General features: G+C 36.4%; 2 protein-coding genes across 2 annotated transcripts; both read right to left on the minus strand.

The window, feature by feature from the left end:
• Window positions 1-1,014: 1,014 nt before the first annotated feature.
• Window positions 1,015-10,704, minus strand: LOC141812434 (PHD finger protein ALFIN-LIKE 3-like). The gene is made up of 5 exons (XM_074700426.1): window positions 10,526-10,704; window positions 10,403-10,435; window positions 8,560-8,788; window positions 4,744-4,867; window positions 1,015-1,758 (listed from the first exon to the last, which is right to left on the minus strand). Exons 1-5 carry the CDS (start codon window positions 10,623-10,625, stop codon window positions 1,501-1,503), a joined length of 744 nt encoding a protein of 247 aa, XP_074556527.1. The 5' UTR covers window positions 10,626-10,704; the 3' UTR covers window positions 1,015-1,500.
• Window positions 10,705-19,807: 9,103 nt separating this feature from the next.
• On the minus strand, window positions 19,808-21,234 carry LOC141812591 (uncharacterized). The gene has a single exon (XM_074700600.1). The coding sequence runs from the start codon at window positions 20,967-20,969 to the stop codon at window positions 20,022-20,024; it is 948 nt and encodes a 315-aa protein (XP_074556701.1). The 5' UTR covers window positions 20,970-21,234; the 3' UTR covers window positions 19,808-20,021.
• Between the last annotated feature and the right edge of the window lie 1,442 nt (window positions 21,235-22,676).

The raw sequence follows: 22,676 nt of genomic DNA on the forward strand, positions 1-22,676 counted from the left end.
GCAACTATGCCCACCATGCTGTGATGCTTGACATTTAAGTTTGATGGTAACCAATTTAATTTTCACACGATCGAACATTTTCTCATAATAAAAACTTTTCTCTACTTCATTAAGTCAATTAATGAATTCCTCACCTTGAAACATACAAAAAAAAATCGAGAGGATCAATTGGAAACTCAATATCTCCGTATCGTTCCTTTTGATTATAGCTTCAGCAATTGTGATAGATGTTTTGAAAAGTGAAATCAGAATTAGGATAATGAAACTTACGACCTTCAAATTTTGACGCCATCAAACACTGAGTTAATTTTGAGACTGCACCAAATTGAACTGTGCGGGTGAGATCTGTTGGTGACTTTTTTATGTTTGTACAATCTAACCCCAAACAAATCTTTAAAATATTTTATTTATTTATTTGTTATAATTAAGATGTCGCTTAGGACCTTCCCTCATTCAACTATCAACTAATAATTTATTTATTTATTTATTGATAATTCAAACATTCAGAGCTTCGATCCGCTAAATCTTGAAGCTGGACAATCGTCCCCGGGACAATGGTGCAACGGTAGGACATTCGGGTTGTGATCCAGGGATCCACAGTTCGACCCCCAACTACGACGTATTTGTAAGAATTTTCTTCCAAATGGAGAACGCAATCAAAGGATGCTAGGCATCTGAATTGGCCGTCGTATGCGCTTTCCGATTTACCCTGGTGGTCGGTGGAAAACTTCCGTGAGATCGGATCGGTCACCCCCAGAGATTGAGTCCATGAGACTGACTAGGATTTATCATTTTTTTTTTTTTGAAGCTGGACAGTCAACTCCCCCGGTTCAACCACTGAGTAAACCCTAAAAAAGCATACAACACAAAATTATAAAATAAACATAAAAACAAATTTACCAATATCCTAGCCGTTAGATTTGATGCCTTATATCATCTGCACAACAAGCTTCACTGAATGCTAAAAGTTTGTATAACACTAACGTCTGTTTAAAATATACAATAATGAAGCATATAACCGAGACAATAGGGAACATTCATCCCTCTTGCAGCACGAATTTAAGAAACTGGATGCAACCTCTTTCAGTAAAGCATATAAAGAAAGAGAAAGAAGAAATCAAATTCTTAAAAAACAGAGCTCCTTTCAGACTCATGCTGTGGAATCTCACAATCAATGCCAATTTCTGTTTCACTGAAGGACAAAACTAATCCTTCATAAATAAATAGTGAATCATCTGTGAGACCGAATGATGGATCAGGTACAACAAAAAGCTAGCTTGGATTTAAAACATTTCAGTAACCCTATATTGCATGTTGCACTTCTTGATGCTTATACACATAAAACAAGGAGTTCTAAGATAACCTGTGAGGATGTAAGAACTTCAAGAAGACAGCTGTGGCGTTGCCTTGGTTGTTGTCTCTGAAGTAACAGCAATTTTATCAGCAGTATTTATACTCACAACAAAAGACAAAGATAGGAGGGTTTTGGAAGAGCAAATCTCATGAGACCCGTATCCGTTTGCTGTTGCTGCAGCGAGGGCACTTATAGTTCTTGATGTACTCAGCCTTTGCAGGGGTGACCTTTACGCACTTTCCATGGAACCATTTCTCACAAGTATCGCAGAAAATCCAGAAGTTATCTAGGACAGAACTCTCTCCACATGAGGCACAGAGATAATCATCCTCTTCCTCATTCAACTCCTCGTTCTCTTCCTTTGCATTCTTTCCTCTGGAGTTTTTGACCTGATATTCAGCCTTCTGTAAATTGGAAATAAAATAGACGGTTAATTTGTGCTAACTTTAGGCACAGATATTGCCTAGTATTGATCCAAGAGAGTATCAAAAATCCCATCACACAAGAAAAATGCCTATTGGAAATTCCATTGAGTCTGCCACAAGATTTCCATGTTTAAATAGAGTGATGTATCAGAAACCAAACCACTTACAGTGAGGAGATGAATGTTGTTAACCATTATCATGGAACTACAATATGAAGAAGGTTAAGAAAATCATCATTTACTGGAATAACTAATCCTAGAAAGATGATTCAAAGCACCATTCAGCTACCTTCATTCTTTAAATTTGAAGCGGTACAAAATTAACTATAATATCAGTAGAGTAGATCTACACCCCTCATACATAGTAGACATTTATGTGCTGCGTATAAACAAGTGTAAAATAGGATAAGCAAGTGCCAATCTGATATTTTGATAGCCAATTGAAATTGTACGAGATGGTAATAGATGGTTTAAGTTATACATCAACAATAAGTCATGTAAATCCCAACTATTTGAGACAAACTGTACGGATCTTATCCCTCCTTAAACCATATTAAATCATGCTTAGTCCCATTAACTAGAGTTTCATTTGTTCTTCCTCTCTCCCTCAGACCTTCAACTCTAATTTATTTAATTTATCTAACTAGAACATTTCTTGCTCATATTTGGATATGCCCATACCATCCTGACATATTGTCTTGTATCATTTGATAACATCTAATTATTCTTGAATAATAAATTTGATTTTGTATATTTCTTAGAAATCTCACATATTTATCTTACGAATATCATCTCTATTATACAAGTTTTCTGACCAATTGTTCCTAACTACCTTATAAATATCAAAGGTGATGGTAAATTTTTTTTTATAAGTTGTAATTGTTGGAAAATCCAAAATAGGTGATAGGTGTCCTCAGGTGGGAAGCTGAAGAAGGTGAAAGAGTTAGATAAGGACCAAGCCCTTCACTTCAAAATGTTCATGATGAGATCATAAATCAATTCAGCCAACAAAGACCTAGATGAATTCTATCTCCAAATATTCTTGTAAGGAGTATATTGTATTGACGTTCTGAAAACCACTTGAAGCCTGAACAAATGTAGGCTTTAGTTGAAGGATAAGTCCCATTGATAGTTGTCAAAATAGTATTTGGTATTGAGATCCCATTGTCAGCAAATCTAAGGTAAGATAAGTGAAATAGGAATGTGTTGACAAAAATCAGTAAAAGAGATAAAATATAATTGGTTTGTATGTAAGGCTAAGAATTGTTCAGGTTGCATCTTATGATAAATCCCATCAATCTTTGGACTCAATCCCTGAGGGTGGCCGGCCCGGTCGGAAGTTTCCCACCGACCACCAGGGTAAATTGGGAAGCGCATACGGCGGCCAATCCAGATGCCCAGCATCCTTTGATTGCGTTCCCCATTTGGAAGAAAATTCTTGCAAATACGCCGTAACTGGGGATAACCGCGGGTCCCTGGGTTACAATCCGGATGTCCTACCGTTGCACCATTGCCCCGGGGACGTTCAGGTTGCATCTTATGTATCATGTTCAGGTTGCATATTCTAATAATTATATATCATGTTCAAGTTGCATGTTATGTATCATTAAGTACCCAAGTATCATATTATTATAAGATTATTATGAATAATGACAATTATTGAAAAGAATTAGTAGATAATAAAAAATATATCATAATCAATGACAAAATCATATTTAGTAATATAGAATTACTAAACGATACAAGCTTATCATTACAAATTAAAATAGACTGTGTATAACATTTTGTGCTGTAAGATTTATTTAGATCTTCAAGACAACTGAATCAAAACTTTGAGATCACTGCTAATAGAGAAAGTTTAATGTTTTATACCTGATTGAATTTCACCTGACCGACAATGAGTAAAGAGAGAGAGGAGTTATGTGCTAGGTTTAATGAATGGCATATTGTCATTGGAAGCAAACTTGGAGACATAATCCTGAACACATAATAAACCTCAAGCTGTGATGAAGGTTAGTTAGCTATTCAAAGGGTTGAAGCCATTGGGGATTCTTTGTTCTTTCCTGTGTGAGTTTAATAGGATTCAAGCTAGGATCAATGAGAAATTGACTAGACCAACCATCTTTACTGAAATTACTTAATTACATTTCAACCAATTCATTTGACTCTCAATTTAATCAAATTTCTTTTGGTTTTATCCATTATTTTGTGACATCTAACTAATTTCTAGAAAAAAATATATTCAAATTTCTAGTTATTCTACATTTTTCCTTTGGTCTTCATGAGATGCCTGATTGCTCTATAAATATTGGATTAACTTTTGCAGATATTGGTCTAACTTGAGCACAGTGTTGACCATTTTTGACAACCATAGTTTCACAGCCAAAGTTAATGCCAAAGAAACAAATTACAAATATATAACAAATAGATTAAATAATGATATATCTTATTAATACTAATATTTGTGCATTGAATAGGGGCATCAATTCTTGTAGTATCTAAGTCAGATAAGCCCATAATTTTCATACCCTAGATTAAATAATGCTCCTATATTATTTGGTATTTAATATATTTTGTCTATATGCCCATCATATTTCTTCCTTCAACACTAGATGTTATGCTTACATTTGCATAATAGGAACTGGAGCAAGCATTGGCAGAGAAATACACAATCATGAAGCTCTGATGTGACTGACCAATACATGATGCATCAAAACCATAATAATATGAAGGATATGAGTCTGATGAACTTCAACCATAATCAACCTCAGCTACACACTCCCTCATATATTAACGATCATGAATTTTATTCAAGGCGGAACAGAGGAAAGAGTGATGTCGTATCTATTGAAAGCTAATATATAAGATGCAATTGTTTGATAATTGGTTGAGACTTCCTATTGAAATCTCAAAGTGCATACAGAATTAAGGAAATTTCATACATGATAGCATCTAATGTTCTTACCAATTTTGAATTTGACTTGGATTTGTTACTGTTCTGTTTAGAACCAGAGGTCTTATCCTGAATCTTTCCATTTACAACTTCACAAATGGTGGGCAAATCAGCTGTCATATCTAATAAAAGTTTTCTGCATCACAAAAAACAAATAAAATTATTTTCGTGGGTTCATACTGAGTATAAATAAGAAAAAAAAATGATGATCATAAACTTTGAGAATTAGGTAGTATGTGATACCATAGGGTGGGACAGAAATAACTAAGATAAACAAAAAGGGTTATCCATGAATTGATAAAAAAAACTAACTTTTTGAGCAAGTAATTATTTTTTGATTAAGACATACATGATATGATATATGGAATGACAAAAAAAAATTAAAACAAAAATTATTTTGCCTTGATGTTCTAGTCTATGGTTGGTTTGGTATTGCATTTGCATTTCAAGAGTACATTTAGAGAATACACTTTTTGCTTGAGGAAATTTAGTGTTTGGTATCTTGAATCACAAAAATTATCTGGAAAATAATTTATCTGGAAATTTAGTGTTTAGTGTGACCTAGAGGTCACGGGTTCAAATCCTGGAAACAGCCTCTTGCCAAAGGCAAGGTAAGGCTGCGTACAATGGATCCTTTCCCCGGACCCCGCATGGCGGGAGCTTAGTGCACCGGGCTTCCCTTTTTAGTGTACGGTAAAGTATGCTTAGAAATTAAACTTTTCTTTTTAAATAAAAGGATTCTCGTGTCTACGCCTTCCATAGTGGGCTATGAGAGCTTGTTTAAGTTTTTCCCAAGTTAGATTATTTTCGGTCTCCTTAAGAAGATTAAGCCAATGAATGGCTATGCCTTCCATAACTTCGAAATAAATTTCAGCTCTAATAATCCATGCTACTAGATTCCAACCATCAAACATTGGTAATTCCACTTCCATAACAAGCATCCTATACTCATCCAATTGATCACCTTGTTGTTCCTAAGACTCAGATTGAGAGGACTTATTAGTAGAAGTGGATGTTGTCAATGGTGTTGCTTCAACCCTTGTTCCTAACTTTTTGTTGATCTCTTGTAAAAGAGAACCATGTTGTTGTATTTCAAACATCAGTCATTACATAATTCTCTCATTTCTTTCATATTTCCTTCTTGCATCGCCATCCTCTCTACCAAAATATTAACCCTATCTGACATCTTTGACATTCCTTCTATGCATGCAACCCTCAGGTTGGACCAATGCTAGAATTCTAAAAATCAAAATAGAGAAACACATAGAATTTTATTAGGTTTAACACAAATAGTACAACAAAGGACACTTCAATTTGGTAAAGAAACTATTTCCACCGATCAGAGCCAATGCTCTCTTTTGATCATAATTCTAAGATCCTCCCCACCCTCTCTAACTTCACACAAACTTACAACCACACACATACTCTAAAACATGCTAACATAACTGCCTTATAGATATAACTAACTCTAAAATATAATTGTTTGCTATATATTAATTTTGTTCAGGCCGCTCTTTTTTTTTGTTACTCCTCGAATATACAAACCATGTTTGGGCTCGTTTCCCCCATGATCAAGCACTTGACTGACATATGGAACTTGGTTCCTATCATAAGGTGACAAATGATCTCAAGTAGGATCTGTGCTTCTCCATATCTTGTTTCTGGTAAATTGCAGCACTATCATTTGCAAATAATGGTTCGATAATACCCAAACTTTTCTGGATGCACATTCATCCCCCTTATTGCTGTGTTTACCTAATCATTGCAATGGCATGGTTCGCTCAATCAAATAGTTAATTTGTTGAAGACCAAAAGGACAACTAGCTATTGTTTATGAGAATTTGGACCCTAAATTCTATATAAAAAATACAAGTTGAATGAAAAAAAGTGTAAAAAACTCTTCTGATAAAGGGTTGTCACATGACAATTGTGCAACACATTTATTGTCAACTGGATCTTCATAAAAACAAATGAAAAACCATTGCCTCTAAATAGTAAATTATGTTTCTGAACTTTTAAAAGCAAGGCAATTTACATCCAAAAGATTTTCCCTCAACACTGTTCTAGAGCTAACTATCATTTTTACAGACAAATTATAGTAAATTTGCTGAAAAACCATGAATGAAACACTTATTCTAGAGAAAAAAATGCTCTAATTGCATCTCTTAGACTCGAACATTACAGGTCAATGGAATTTATGGTTGTAATCTTTTAGAATCTTTTAGAATTTGAAAAAAAAACTGCAAATTAATAATTCACATTCTACCTACTACAACTGCATGCCTACTTGTGCAGCAAATGTTTATTTGACTCTCAATGATTCATTCAGAAATAATCCATCATAAGCATATAGTAGTGAACTAATTCATGAGACTCCTGATCAGCAATTTGTATTGTCTGCGAAAGAAGTGACTATTGAGTAGCTTAACAAGGACATGAATGTATGAAATATTAGGTGCTTATGTTTGAGCATAACTGACACCTGTTTGTACATGAATAAAAATAATAACTTTGTTATGAATGCCTGATAGTTGGTGGTGTCTCTCTTTGCCCTCATATGGGACACACCTACGAGTGATCCTGCTCAGGACAGCTAGCTGAACCCATTAGGTAATGCTACCCTTTGCACCCAATCCTCAAGGGGACTTTTGTGGCTTCTTGTGTTGATGTTCAGAGTTCTACAAGACTGTTTATTTTTCTTCAGAACCATAACCTTCACATGATGGTTGCATCATGATTGAAAGGAGTACTGCTTCCATTGTTACCCAAAATCTTCACTAAAATAGTCTTCGTTGTCCTTCAGTATGCACTCTCATCTTGGGTGTTGAGTGTTAAAAGTATAAATATATAGATTGGTTGCTTTATAAACAGATCGAGGTTTTGAGATAAGTGAATAACTGATTAGAAAATCAACTTTCAAATGGTAAGGATTGTGTCAAATCATAACTAAAAAATAATAATATTTCATCATTTCATGTGTTAAGTTAGTGTCAATCAAGTGAAATATATTAATTCACACATGAAAGGGAAGCATTCAGAATATAAATTTATACAGACTGCTCCTTTTCTAAGAGCTTGAACTTTTGTAGTAAGTAGTTAATGAATCAATTTTAAGATGGAGGAAGCCATATACTTCTTTTGTTGTTTCAAATGCTTTGCTCATCTTTCCAACCGCTATGTGCCTCATTGCTTTTTCTTTTGGGATAAATAAAAATATATTAAATCCAAAGACAAAGGTGTACATGTAGGATTAGGTAAGCTCAATCACCATAATCAACCATCCCTCATCCTTGGAGGTTACTTATGCCTAACACAACGTCAGATCAGAGTATACTCCCAAAGATCAATATACATGAGTTTGCACACACCTAAATATCCACTCAATATCTAACTGTCCCTCCCCAAAGAAGCTACTATTCCTCGCTTGCCAAACATAGTGAATCATAGAAGACAAAGTCCGATGATGGGCCTTTGTCAACAGCCAACTCCCACGGTAGCATCTACCGAATACACGCATCATCCTCCTGTAAATGAACATCTCCTGCTCATTGCTTTTATGTATTTTGAAAGTGGGCATGATGGTTATCAATCACTATCTGATTTTGTGTCCATTTAATGAACTATGTGAAATTGAACATACTGACTTGAGTATATCACTAAAGAAATAGTCTAGTCAAACAAGTATCCACATTGGTATAACTTAACTTCTGAATACAAACTTTACCCATAGTTAAATAATTAACTGACAAGAAAGGAGCTCATATGAATGTGTAGGACAAATGGATAAGCATTGACAAGAATATAATCAACAAATTTCATCTTACTCACCTATGTTTTTTATCAAACTGAAACCTGCCGCTGAAATAAGATGACAAGGCAAGTAACCATGCATCACTGTGTAAAGCAACCAAAGATAACCAGGGTTTCTTTTCCATTCCATCTCTAGCAAAGTTAATGCCCAAAACAGGCTCTGGAATCTCTGGAGGAACTTCTTCTGCAGGTAAACTAACCTCCCACTGCTCATCTGGATATCCATAGAGACACAGATTTTCTTTTGCTGGAAAAAGTAGCATGTGGTTAAGGTCAACATAGCCACATTAAAGCAGAACAGTACCAAAAGCAAGTTCCCAACATATTTGTTATAGCATTTTGATCAACAAATCCCTATCTTCACCAAGTTCTAAGACCATAGTAGTTTTGAAGGAAAGAGTAAGGGGAAAACAGATTGTATCATAAGTATTAATTGATAATATTGGGTAGATAGATAGTAAGCTTATATTGTATCAGTGTTTTCAGTGTATCAAATGTTTCCTGATTGATTGACTATTGCATAGATATCCTCCACAAAGATAACAGTAGGTAAAAAATCTTCTTATGACTAATTACCTGAGAAGTTAAATCTAATGCTGCAAAGAGGCATAACTATATGGGGCCACAGAAAACAATGGAGATTCAAACTTTTTACGAGGCATAAAAAGGCGCCTACATAAGCATGCAGTGATTATTGCCTTTATACTCTCACCGTTATCGATGCTTATTTATTGCATTATAAAGATGGTGAACAGGGCACAGGGCATCATTGAGTTACATCAAGGAAGCCTTAATCACAAAATGAGAATAATTAAAGAAAAACATTATTGACAAGGATCGATGTTGAGCAATTTGTCATATTACTCCACCACTACATAAAAGAAACAGCTAAGCCTTAAAGGTCAAGCATTGACAGTGTACTAGCAAATGCTAATAGTAAGAAGCAATAACATCAACTACAAATTGCTATTCAAGAAAAGCATAGGCAAAATGTCAAACACTTGCTCCATCTGTTAAAAATTGACAAATGTCGGGACTCCAGAGTATTTTCACCATAATTCTCTTTAAGTTCAGAATCAATATGACACAGAGAAACACTACTCTTTAGAATCAACAAGGAAAAACTATATCAAAGAAAAGGAAAAATAACACATCAATCTGTGAGCATGTTGTCCACCAATTACTCTCTCTCATATAGTGTAAGTATGTCAAACATACTAGCACATCGAAAGATATTTTACCTATTTATAAAACTATTACTGGCTCCTGAGCATTTACTATCCCCTAGTGTTTAAATTTTTCTCATGAGAGTTTAAGGTTGGTTATGGTTTACACAATTGCATAATGAAAGAGGTTATTTATCAAATCCGAATGTTATTTATTGGAATTGACTATATCTTAAGAGGATGTTCCTTCTCCCTCCTAGCTTGCTACCCAAGTAAACCTAGCCTCAGTCTAAGCACACAAGAAGACCTAGGGTGCTCACATTTCATATGGGATAATGAGGTGTCGAGCACCCCAAACAATAGGTAAATTTATAACACATCAGTGCTCAAACCACTAATGCTTTTCTGAATTATTGATTATTCAAATCCCTGATACTCACAATCTAAATCCTGGTAAATTGCAGATAAACTGGAAAGAATGTAACTCAGTAACTCCCATTGCAAATGCTCAGAGTACTACAACCTAACATGTGATTGTGAAGGCATGTATCTCTCTCCATTGCAATAACCCCGCAAAATTAAAGACCCAAATGCCGAAGCTTCATTACTCCATCTATGAAATAAAACTCCCAAGTACTTGAATTCCAAAACCTAAGTTGACTAGCAGGAGCTAAGATGAGGAACTAGTAACTAACCAGGATCGCATTGCTGATAGAAGTCCTCGAAATCTGCATAGACGAATCAACAGAAACGGAACAAGGTCAACGAAGATAACATCTCTGAAAAAGTAAAAGAAGGAACGAGCAAAGTGGAGTTACCGGTGGTGAGGGCCTTGAGGATGCCAGCTCGCCGGCCCTTGATGTCGCGGAAGACCTCCTCCACCATGCGGGAGCTTTGGGAAGCCGATCCACGGTCCATCTGGGGGATCGAGGACTGGCGATTGACGACGGAGCTGAGAGAGGTGGCAAGGCGAAAGAAGGGCGTCGAGCTTCGAGAGAGGAAGACGAAGGGAAGAGGAACTAACGGTGGGACAAGGAAAATAATATTTCTAATAATATTTATATATTTCTCGAAGCGGAGAAGGAAGAGGATGGGAGAAAAGTACGGCTTCCGGTAAATAAGTCGGGTCGATATGCCCCCGTACGATGGCACAAATAAGTGGGGTCCAGCGGTCGACGTGGCAATCTATGACGGGCGATGAAACCTGGAAGATTTCGTGAGAGGAATTTTCATTTTGCCTACATAAATTATAATTAAAAATTAATATCAAAGTATAATTAAATGTATATGATCACCCGCTTCTGATATTTAACCTAATAATAATAATTTAAAAGAACTTTTAGTTTATTTTTTCTACATGGTAATTTTATTTTAATATTTAATTATATTTTAGTCAATTTTAGTTAAATATTAAAGTATACTATATTATGGCATTCTAAATATTATAATTTAACACAAGTAACTTGAATCGTATAATTAAAAAGTGGCTCTCGGACATGATTAGTGAATCAGTAAAATTAAGTCAATATCCATCCTCTTTATAGTGGTCAATTGTAATTTTTCGATTTATAATCATGAGGTCGATCCGTAGAATCGTTAAAATTTCATTTTTTACTAAATATTTTTATTTTTATTTTAATACTATTATAATATTTATGACTAAAATTACTACAATTTTAAGTAAAATTAGGAATCAAAATTAAACTTGAATTATATTAAAATATCATTTTTTTTAACTTGATAAAATTATTTTAATTTAATTAAAATCACTTTAATATTGTTGCTTTATTATTTTATCAAAAATACTACAAACATTTTTACTAAAATTATTTATAATAATTTTAATCAGAACTACTACAGTCAGTCTAAACAAATAAAACTATTTTAATAATAAAAATATCGGATGAAATATATATCCTTTTGTTATTTTTCAAGTAGAGGGGAGATGATATCGAAAAATAAAAGCCATTTTTTATTTTTTACCGATCAAAATTGAAAGTGCGCGACAGATTGAACAAAGCCTTATTTTACTTAACTAAAACTGTCAATTTCGATTGGATTAAATTGATTCATCCTATGATTAAATTAAAATTTTATTAATTTATTTAAAAATATACTTAAATGGATTAATCTGTGTGGGTTGTGAGTCTAGGCGAACCAATCCATGATGGACTCTGATTGACTCATGGATTGAGAAAAATTATTTTTTAATTGGATTATGGATTATAAATTTATGATATATGTGTTTTAAGGTGAAAGATATAAAGTTTCTGTCAATTATTTTGGCTAACACGTATAAGTACGAAATCAACAATTAAAGCGGGATACACCTGAGTTGATTATGATGTTCGATACAGCTGAGTTGGTTACGACGGAGCAGATTTATAGAAGAGGGCAAGGATTTGAATCTCGACGAAGTCGAGCAATACCCTCCCCGTCATGGTTAACTGTAGCTTTTTGATTTACATCTTCACAAATGGTCATGGGACCGACTTTATGGGGCTGTTGGGATGACAAATTTCACCTTTTTCAGAAGAAATTAACAATTAAAAATTTTATAAAAATATTTATTTATGAATAATTAAATTTACATAAATGGTATGAATGAATTTTTTTTTTGATGGGCCCATCCAACCTATTTTGAGTTGGATTGGATTGAAAATTTCTCAGCTTGCTAGGATGGCAGATCGACCCACTTTGGACTGCTAAATAATGAGTTTTTGGTGAGTTAGTCCATCCCGCAACGGACCAATCCGTTTGACAACTCTACTTGAGTCGGTTGCCTCGGCGAAGTGAGCCAATCTATTTTAGAAATATAGTTGTACAACCCGACTACGATTTAGAACTGACGGATTGATGGTTTGGAACTGTCGATTCCTCGAAGATCGACTTTTAACCTTAATCATCTAAGGCAGTTATGATTCACAGTTCAGAACCGCTGATGCAAAGTTCGATTCACGATTCATCACTTTAAGATTATTATTATTTTAAAAAAAATTAGTTAAAAATTATAAATTTTATAAAAATCTAAAAAGGTTTGTATTTATTTAAGTTGTCTATATATCCCATTAGAATATATAAGGGAATCAAAATCAATGTAATTCATTTATCTTTTTATCATTTTTATCTTAGGAAGTGACGTCATTACTTATTTTCATTTCTCATTATTTATTTTCATTTCTTGGCCTTATAGTATTCATTCTCTTCATGATATCAAAGTCTTTTACTTCGTCGTTTGAAAATTGAATTCTTTGTATTCTTTTTTTTTTTTTTTTGACTTTCATCCAATTGTTAAGTAATGATTGCACTTCTAAAGAGTCTAGAGATAAAGTAAATTATCATTCATCCAATATATCATTTTTAGAACTAAACATTTATTCTACGACAACTATTAACACTAGATAAACTAAAATTTCTTTTGCGATAATGGAGTGGATGAAAAACTTTTGAGCCTTCTAAAATCACCACCTTAGAATATCGACTCGCTATCCACTTCACTAAAATAAAAAAAAATTATAAAATAATTCTCAAATTCCTGTCTAGAATTTCTAGATACTCGTAGATATTTCATTCATTTTTTTAATAAAAGATATAATTTTGTAAGTTTTAAATTACTACTAATATTGATATTTTGTATTCCAAATATATTAGTTTCTAATTCATATTTTAGATTATAATTTCTATAAATTTCATATAAATGAATTTTAGTATTGTTAGAACTGATGGAATCAAAATATCTCCACAATGATATGATATTGTCCACTTTGGGCCTAAGCCCTTATGGTTTTGTTCTTGGGCTCTCCCCAAAAAGTCACATACCAATGGAGATACTTTCCATCCTTTTAACCTCATGATCTTTTCCATGTGCTTTAGATGTGGGACTATGTTTGCACCCTTGCAATCCAACAATCCCCCCCTCAAATAAAGGACTTTGGGCCTAAGCCCTTATGTTTGCCCCTCGGTCCACCCGACCTACTAGGACTTCCCACTTAGTCGCAATTAGGACTTTTTGTCCCTCGGTCCACCCGACCTACTAGGACTTCCCATCTAGTCGCAACTATGACTTTTTGCCCCTCGGTCCACTCGACCTATTAGGACTTCCCACCTAGTCGCAACTAGGACTTTTTGCCCCTCGGGATACCCGACCTACTAGGACTTCTCACATGATGTTTGATCCTCTTGATTCAGACACGAGAGCACCCACTTCCTTTGTTTAAGGTTCAAATCACATGGTTAGATCTGGATCATGGCTCATCCGGTGATTAGTCCGGTGAAGAGCGGTCTCGTTCTGATACCACTTGTTAAAACAGATGGAATCAAAATATCTCTACAATTGTATGATATTGTCCACTTTGGGCCTAAGCCCTCATGGCTTTGTTCTTGGACTCTCCCCAAAATGCCTCATACCAATGGAGATACTTTCCATCCTTTTATCCCCATGATCTTTTTCATGTGCTTTAGATGTGGGACTATGTTTGCACCCTTGTAACCCAATAAGTATCACGTATAATCTTTGCAAAATTTGAAGAAGAGGAAGAATATTTAAATAGAATTAAAGTATCATCATATAAAATTAATATTTTTTTGTAAAATTTTTAATTTAAATTTAGGTTTAAAATAAATGCAACTAAATAAATTTAAGAAATATAATAAAAATATTTTTTTATGTTGCTATCATTGATAATACTCAAGGAGATAAAAATCCATTCATAGTACTATGTTCATTTAAAACTAAAATTATACTATAAAAATTTATCATAACTAAATGAGAAGTAAAAATAATAAACACATAAAAACTATTCAATTGTATCATTACTTTTAAAACTTCACAAATACTATTACTATATATTGGTATGAAAATAAATATATATTACTATTATTAGTATTTTATGTAAAAAATAAATAAACATAATAATTCTCTATTGATGTGGCAGAATCATGATGCCCCCACGTGGCATAGGTGGTCAAGAATCATATTGAACTATCAATCAAAGTCAAGAACATGTGGCACTAAGTGAATTGAGAAGTGACTATGTGGTTGACAAATTTGTCTAGATGTCATCCACTAGATATATGGCGTTCGATGAATAGAGAGACTAATAACAACTGTTGGATCTGGTCCCCCACCAACCCATATGAGGATAATGAAGGAGAATTACATGTCCGACGTGGAGATACTCTTTAAACAATTATATAAACACTAGAGAAAGTAATAGGAGAAAGGGTTAACTCTCTTTTTCTCTCACTCTCTCTCCAAAGTAACTTCACTAAGTTTCTTCTTGTTCTTTCTATGTCTACTTTCAATCCCTCAAGTAATTCTAACTTAAGGCTACGTTTGGTAGCCCGTAATGTAATCAGGCTTGTAATGTAAACAAGTTTGTAATATAATGTAATGTAATCTTGATTACATTACAGCGTTTGGTTGAAAGAATGCATGTAATCCTTGATTACAAGGTTGATTATATTACAGTGTTTGGTGTTCAATTTTTTCATTAAGGAACATAATTTTTATTATTTTAAAATACTAATAATACTTCCAAGAAATATGTGATTTGCCAATAAGGGAGATAGCGAGATTGGACATAGTAACCTGCGCCGAGAATTTAAGATGATAAGGGAGAAGGCGGCGATTGCCACCGGCCAAGGAGATATGCCGACCAATGATATGCCGACCAACGATTCCCTCCTCCTCAAGGTAAGAGACTGATATATACATTTTCCTATAACTGCAACTTAATCAAGGACGTTATACTGTTTATTCATTGATAATGAGCATTATAGCAAACTCTTTTTATGTAAACTGGTTTTGATTGTTTACACATATGACAAGGTTGCTTACTACAATGAACTTTAGAAGAAGAAAAGATAAGAAGAAAATAACCATCATGAGATTTCTCCTTTAAACTAACCTCTCTCTGTTGCTTGTGTTGCCGTAGAAGAAGAGCAACAACTAGGGTTGCTACCGACGAGGAAAAAGAAGAAGAGAAGGGGCCTGCGATTGGAATCGGTGAGGGTGGTCCGGGGCGAAAGGGTGAGGAACGGAGGGTTTGAGGTTTCGGCGTCGCGCGATGAAAGGGTGAGGTTTCGGAGGGTGAGGAGCGGAGGGTGAGGAGGTGGTTTCGGGGCGAAAGGGTGAGGAGCAGAGAGGGTTGTCCGGGGCGAAAGGTGAGGAGCGGAGGAGAAGTTGTGCGGGGCGTCGCGTGACGGAGAAGTTGTGTGGGGCGTCGCGCGGAGGAGAAGCAGTCCAGGGCGTCGCGCGGTGGAGAAGTTGTGCGGGGCGAAAGGGTGAGGAGCGGAGGGATATATTAGGGTCGATGAAAATACAGTCCGTAATGTAATCGGATTCCACAGGATTTTCTGTGTAATCAAGATTACAAACTTGGATTCTATTTTTGTAATCCAATTACATTACATTATATCATTAAAATATTACCAAACAACATAATCCATCCCGTAATGTAATCCTGATTACATTACAACCCACATTACCCCTTACCAAACATGCTCTAAGTGTCAGAATGACTTGCTGGGATCTCTCTCCAATGCCAGTCTAACTATCTATGAAGTATTTTTTAGGTCCTCTTTATTCCACTCGTCGATGGTCTGTAGGGAGTACGGATCTCGGATTATGTGTTGACCGATGGCTTAACCATCCTGAGGAGTCTTTCTAGCAAGGCCTACCTCTCACGAGGAGTCTTTCTAGTGAGACTTGCCTCTCCTGAGGAGTCTTCCCAGCGAGTCTTACCTCTCATGAAAAGTCTTCCCAGCAAGGCCTACCTCTTTTGAGAAGTCTTTCTAGCAAGGCTTACCTCTTTTGAGGAGTCTTCCCAGCAAGCCTTACCTCTATCTCTCCCGAGAAGCCTTGCCAGCAAGCCTACCTCTCTTGAGGAATCTTTCCAGTGAGGCCTACCTCTTTCGAGGAGGCGTTCCAGTAAGGCCTATTTCTCCCGAAGAGTCTTCCCAACAAGCCTACCTCTCTTGAGGAATCATCCCAACGAGGCTTACCTCTCCCGAGGAGTATTCCCAGTAAGGCTTACCTCTCATGAGGAGTCTTCCCAGCAAGCTTTACCTCTACCTCTCTTGAGGAGTTTTCCCAACAAGCCTACCTCTCCCGAGGAATCTTCCCAGTGAAGCTTATCTCTCCCTAGGAATCTTTTCAGTAAGGCATACCTCTCCCAAAGAGTCTTCCCAACAAGGCCTACCTCTCCCGAGGAGTTTTTCTAACAAGGCCTACTGCTCCCGAAGAATCTTGTGAATCAGTTTACATCTCTTGAGGAGTCTTCCCAGCAAGGCTCATCTCTTACAAGGAGTTTTTTTGATGAGGCCTACCTCTCTCGAGGAGTCTTCCTAGCAAGCCTACATCTCTCGAGAAGTCTTTTCAAAAAGTCTATCTCTCCCAAGGAGCTTTTTAGCAAGACCTATCTCTTCTGAGGAGTCTTCCCGACGTAGGCAAACATGTGGGTAACGAATCTAGACAACCCCATCTCCACTAAATCTTTAGAGACCAATCAACCTTGAAGATAGCTCACCGATAGCTCATCCTACCAAGTCTCAGACAAGAACAATTGTATTGAAATGAATATTGTAATAATTGATATGTTGTAATTCCAACATGTTGGTACATCACATGAAAATTTTTAAGTCTCATTCTATTATTTTTACAAAATATACTCACTATTGTTTCATTATAGTTTATAGTAGGATGCGACCATAAATAAGAAATAATAATTTTAATTGATTTAATTTAATTTTCTAAAATTTTTAACCCATTTTGAATATATAAATTTAAAACATAATATATACAATGAATATGAAAAAATAAACCACCAATAGAAGTTTCTTCCATATTAACAGTCTTGGGGTCTACTGCGTATTTGATTTACCTGTCTGTATCTTACTATGGAGCTAGCGAAAACTGAGCCATTTAGGGTGAGCAAAATTTTTTTTTTTTGGATTCAATACTAGCAGTATTAGAATTAATATTATCATATTAAAAAATTTTAAAAGTTAATTTATATTATTCTAAAATTAAACATAATAATTAAGAAATATTATGAGTATTGTGTGATTCATCAAAAATTTTATAGGCTAATAAATATTTTTAAAATTTTCTAAAGTTATCAATCCAATAGCAAATTATAGTCATATATGAATGTGTTTGTTAATGATCACTCTAAATATCAGAATATAAAAAATATTTATTATTTAATTTATTAAATTCTTCAATTAATTTTTTTTCTTTCCTTACTAATTTTTTAATTGTACGAGTAAGTATTGTCCGAGGAATATATTTGATGGATTATGTGATTCTTGATAAAAAAAAATCTTTAAATGTGCATTTAGACTCAAAACTAAAACAAAGATGTTCTAAAAAAATAAATCTAATTAATGATGCTTAATTTATTATCAGAATATATAAATAAACTTGAATCCGTATACCTCCATTAGTCGAGGAAAATCTAAACAATTACGTTTGAGAATGTTCGATTCTAAATTCTATGAGTGCTTTGTTTTGACGTGTCATTTTAATTACTCATAGCCACTGCTCGATTGGAATTTGTAGGTGGCTTTGCAATGCTTATATTTTGTACGTATTTCTCTGGAAATCAAAATATTAATAAAAATAGATGATTTTAAAGGAGTATCTTGAAATATAGAAATATCACCATTGGTACTTTCTTGTGTCTCAGGTGTCGGAACTTGCTTTGTCTCATCATCGGTAAATTGAATATCGTCGTGATCCACATTCGGATTGACTATTTTTTTGCCCCTTGAGACTAAGATGATGAACCTCCTTCCATTATAATTAGAAAATTAAAATCGAAAATGATGAGATTTTAGAATTGAGAGATGAGATCATCAAAGAGAAAATGATATGAAATAATAAAATAAACTACTTATTTAGTTTGAAGAATAACAGATATTAAATCATAGTCATTCATAAAAAATAATTAAATAATTTTAACCATTAAAAAAAATAAAAAATCCCTCCCCAACGGTTGGAATCGATGATTCCAATGTTCACAACAACAACAATAATAACAAAAATACTATTGAACCGGTGGTTTGAACCACTGAAGTTCAACCATTAATGGAACCTCTTAAACTATAACGGACCAGTTAACCTGGATTACATATCCAGACCGGATTTGATTCCATTTGGATCCCGCCCATGGTTAGGTCCTGTACCTACCACGAGCATTTTGAAAACACTGGCTGGTTCATTTAATTAGACTGTCTTTTTTATTCTAAATTTCACATTGCACTTTCACACCACAAAAAAACACAAAAAAAAAAGAAAAGAAAAGAATATTGATCACAGCAAAAAAAAAATAAAACCGTCAATTTAGATCAGAGGTTGGATTGATCCCGTCAAATAATTTAAGTGAGTTGGATTGATATTTTATCAACTCATTTTAAAAGATAGATTTAAGTGAGTTGGTCCGTCTAAGTCCGCTTGACGACGCTTGTGGTGGGCTTAGGTTGGCCCGTGAATTGAGAATTTTTTTCTTCTAAAAATTAAAATAAATATGAAATTTTTAATGGGCTTGTGGGCTTAACCCACTTAATCTGCAACTAAATTTTAATTTTTTAATATTATATATATATATATATATATTTTTATATTTTTGATAGACTCGTAAATTTAACTCATTTAATTCACAATTTAAACATAAAATTTTTAATTTTTTATATATTTATTAATTTTTTAATAGACGTGTGGATGGACTTATTTAACTCGTAATTCATTTTAAATTAGATTAGATTGAAAAATTTTTTAAAATCCTTTTGACCGCGCTAACGAGAAAGACACACGGAACTCGCATCGGATTCTCTTAGAACTTAATTAAATATCGATGTCATCATGAGTCCCGTCTCAATCAATTGATTAATGCTTCTATCTCTATAAGAAAAAGACTAAACTAGCGATCACGCAACTTAAGCCACACTTCCTAAATGTGCTCATCCAAAACCACAAGAATGGTCTGCGCAAAAATCAATAAGATCGTTTTTTTCATTGAAAGTGAGATGCAAATCTTTTCTACACATGATTATCCCTTTTTTTATTAAATACTTTATAGAATAATAAGTAGAAAAGATAAAAACAAGGATTTTAAAACCAGGCCTTTTATTTTATTTGTTTTCAAAAAGCCCTACCAAAAGAATACCCTAAACACATATCTACTTACAATTCTCGACCAGATCATGACACATTTACCAGAACAGTGAAACAAAATTAAAAATAAAGAGAACATATGTAATTAATTAAGTGATCCATAATTCAAGAAAATCCTTGTTCTTCGATCGATCGGTTCACCTCTCGAGCTCCATGGCGTTGATGAGTCTTTTTCCCATATGATCGAAGCTTGGAGATTCCATCAGCTTCTGGGATTCCAAGTCCATGTCCTCTTCCTCCTCCTCTTGCGATCCTTCTTCTTTGACTACGGGAAGGTAGCGTGGCTCCTCCGGGTAGGCCTTGGAGACGAGCAAGTAGAAGAGGATGCAGAAGACGAGGAAGGCGTTCGTGAACCAGCTGAACTGGAGGTTGACCAGGGACTTGGCGCGGTGGAGCGCCTCGGTGGTGTGGCAGCGCACCACTCGGTGGCCGTCCTCCAGGTTCATGAAGCAGCCCTTGGAGATGAGGCTCGGCGTCCACAGCATGAAGCCCATGACCACGAACCACACCCCCTGGAACGCGATGCTGGCTGACCTCACGAAGCCGAGCAGGAAGCTCCTCGGGCGGGCGACGCCGAGCAGGGTGGTGGCCAGGGAGACGGCGATGACGGTCTGCAGCAGCCAGTGGTACTGCCCTTCCACGCCCATGTGGTCCGCGGAGTGGAGGTGGAACACGAGCAGCTGCTGCGCGAAGGCGGCGGCCGCCAGCAGCATCGTGAGCTCGCCGCGCAGCGGCGCCCGGAGCCGGTCGAGCGCGACTCCGAAGGCGGAGTAGACTAGCAGCGCGAGGGAGATGGCGGCGTGCTCGAAGTTGTGGAGGTGGTTGGATGGGATGGAGCCGTCGTCATCGAAGGGCTGGTGCTTCTCCGGGCCGATGACCAGTTCCATGGAGATGGAGGCCAGGCTGCCGAGGCCGATGAGATACAGCTCCAGGTGGCGGAGCTTGCCGCCGCCGGCGGGGAACCAGGGGAGGGAGGCGTACGAGCCGGGGCGCAACGAGTGAAGCCGCACATGGTTGAAGAGGTGCCACAGGCCGATCACCAAAAACCCAAAACCTGGCGCCACATGACCAACCATAGTCCCCATGACTGCGATACGTTAGACGACAGCACGGTTGCAGAGGATGAGGTGAGGGCCGCGAGGCACCGGTGAGCTTTTATGGTCGAGTGAAAGAAGCTCTCTAGATGCCTCCTCGTTGAATTTGATAAGTGGAAGAAGAGGACGATTTAGATTAATCAGAAGACTGGTTGAGGATCTGGAAGGTGGGGCTGCATGGGGACTTCTGATCACCTGGCAGTTGACGAATTCGGTTTCGCTTTCTCCCGAAACTTGTAATTCTTCCCCGATCGATCGAGATCTCTCATATTTGGAAGCTGCATGAGTTTTGTTTAACCGTGCACGGATCGCAGGATGTCTGAAGGTTTGACTTGGAAGAAGCGCAACTGCGCGGGGATTGCGTGAGGGAGCTTCCTTGCCCGCCACGAAACAGCGAACAAGATTTCATTTTACCCCCCTATTTTATTAATTTTTTGTTTTACTCTCGGGATTTTATTTATTTTTTATTTCGCCTTTTGCAGTTACGAGCATCACTCTTTTAGTTTGTAAAAATTGAAGTTTTAATTTTGTAAAATTGAAGTTTTAATTTTGTAAAATTCAAAGTTTTCGACTTGAGCGATGTTCAGTCAACACACGTAGCTTTATGTCGTTTGGTGTTCAAATCACGCCGCCAAATAATCCAAAAAGTAAAAAGACTTGATTGCAAAATTCCGGTCTGGGTAGCTGATAGCGGCTTGAGCTCTTCGCCCGTGGGTTTGAGGAGTGTTGTTAGAACACTTCTCTTTGCCTTGATAATTTTAGCAAAGACTCTAAGATCGAATCTCACCAACTACGAATTTTGTTTTTTCTAAGATCGAATCTCACCAACTACAAATTTTGTTTTTTTTTAATTGCTGTGCAAAAAAAAAAATTGACAGCAAAACAAAGCCCAATTAAATTAGGGCCTCAAAAACCCAATTAAGTTGGCAGCCCAGCAGCCCAAACATCCAAAAAAAACACACTTTTTTTTCGTGTCCTTAAAACCGATTGTTTTTCTTTTTTTAAAAAAATGTCGACTCCTTTTTTTCTTTCTTGTGTTCGTTCCCAAACCTTCTTCCGCCTGCTGCCTTTGATAATCTCGTCGGCGCCGACCTCGCCGACCGTGCAGAAGACAAAAAAAAACTTCCCGCGTCATAGCCTCGAACGGATCAAGGTTCTACCGTGCGAAGATGCCATCAAGACCTTGCTCGTCGCCGACGCCGGCCAGCCATCTTCAAGCCACCTCGTCGGCGTCACGGGAATATGTCACTGGCCGTGGACAGTGCCTATGCGCTGCCGCGGGCAGCGCGTGCGGCTGATATCGCCTCTGTTGTCCAAGAACAGAGACGGGCCAAACGGGAAAAACACGGGTAGCGCTTGTGCACTGCCGCTTGGGACGTCGGTTGGAACAGAACAGGTAAACAAAATCCTACTTTACACTCTGATATCATTGTAGGATTACCTGTTGAAGCGTGCCTCTGGCAGCCGGCGATTGGGATGACTTCTGTCGAAGGAACGATCACCGAGGGGAAAACCAAGAGAAAGATCCTTATGTTTCCACAAACCAAATCCTTTGGATTTTGGGTGTTCTTCCTCTTCTCCGGCAGCGCCACTTAAAGGCTCCTCCGCTTGGACGCTGGCTCTTCTTCACTTGGACGCACACACAACTACGTTGGTATGCTCTCTTTACTCCTACCGATCGTAGATCCTTCCTCTCCC

This window comes from Curcuma longa, chromosome 19 (assembly GCF_044706935.1).
Source record: "Curcuma longa cultivar G26 ecotype Majalengka, Jawa Barat chromosome 19, ITB_CL_G26_1.1, whole genome shotgun sequence".
NCBI lineage: Eukaryota > Viridiplantae > Streptophyta > Magnoliopsida > Zingiberales > Zingiberaceae > Curcuma > Curcuma longa.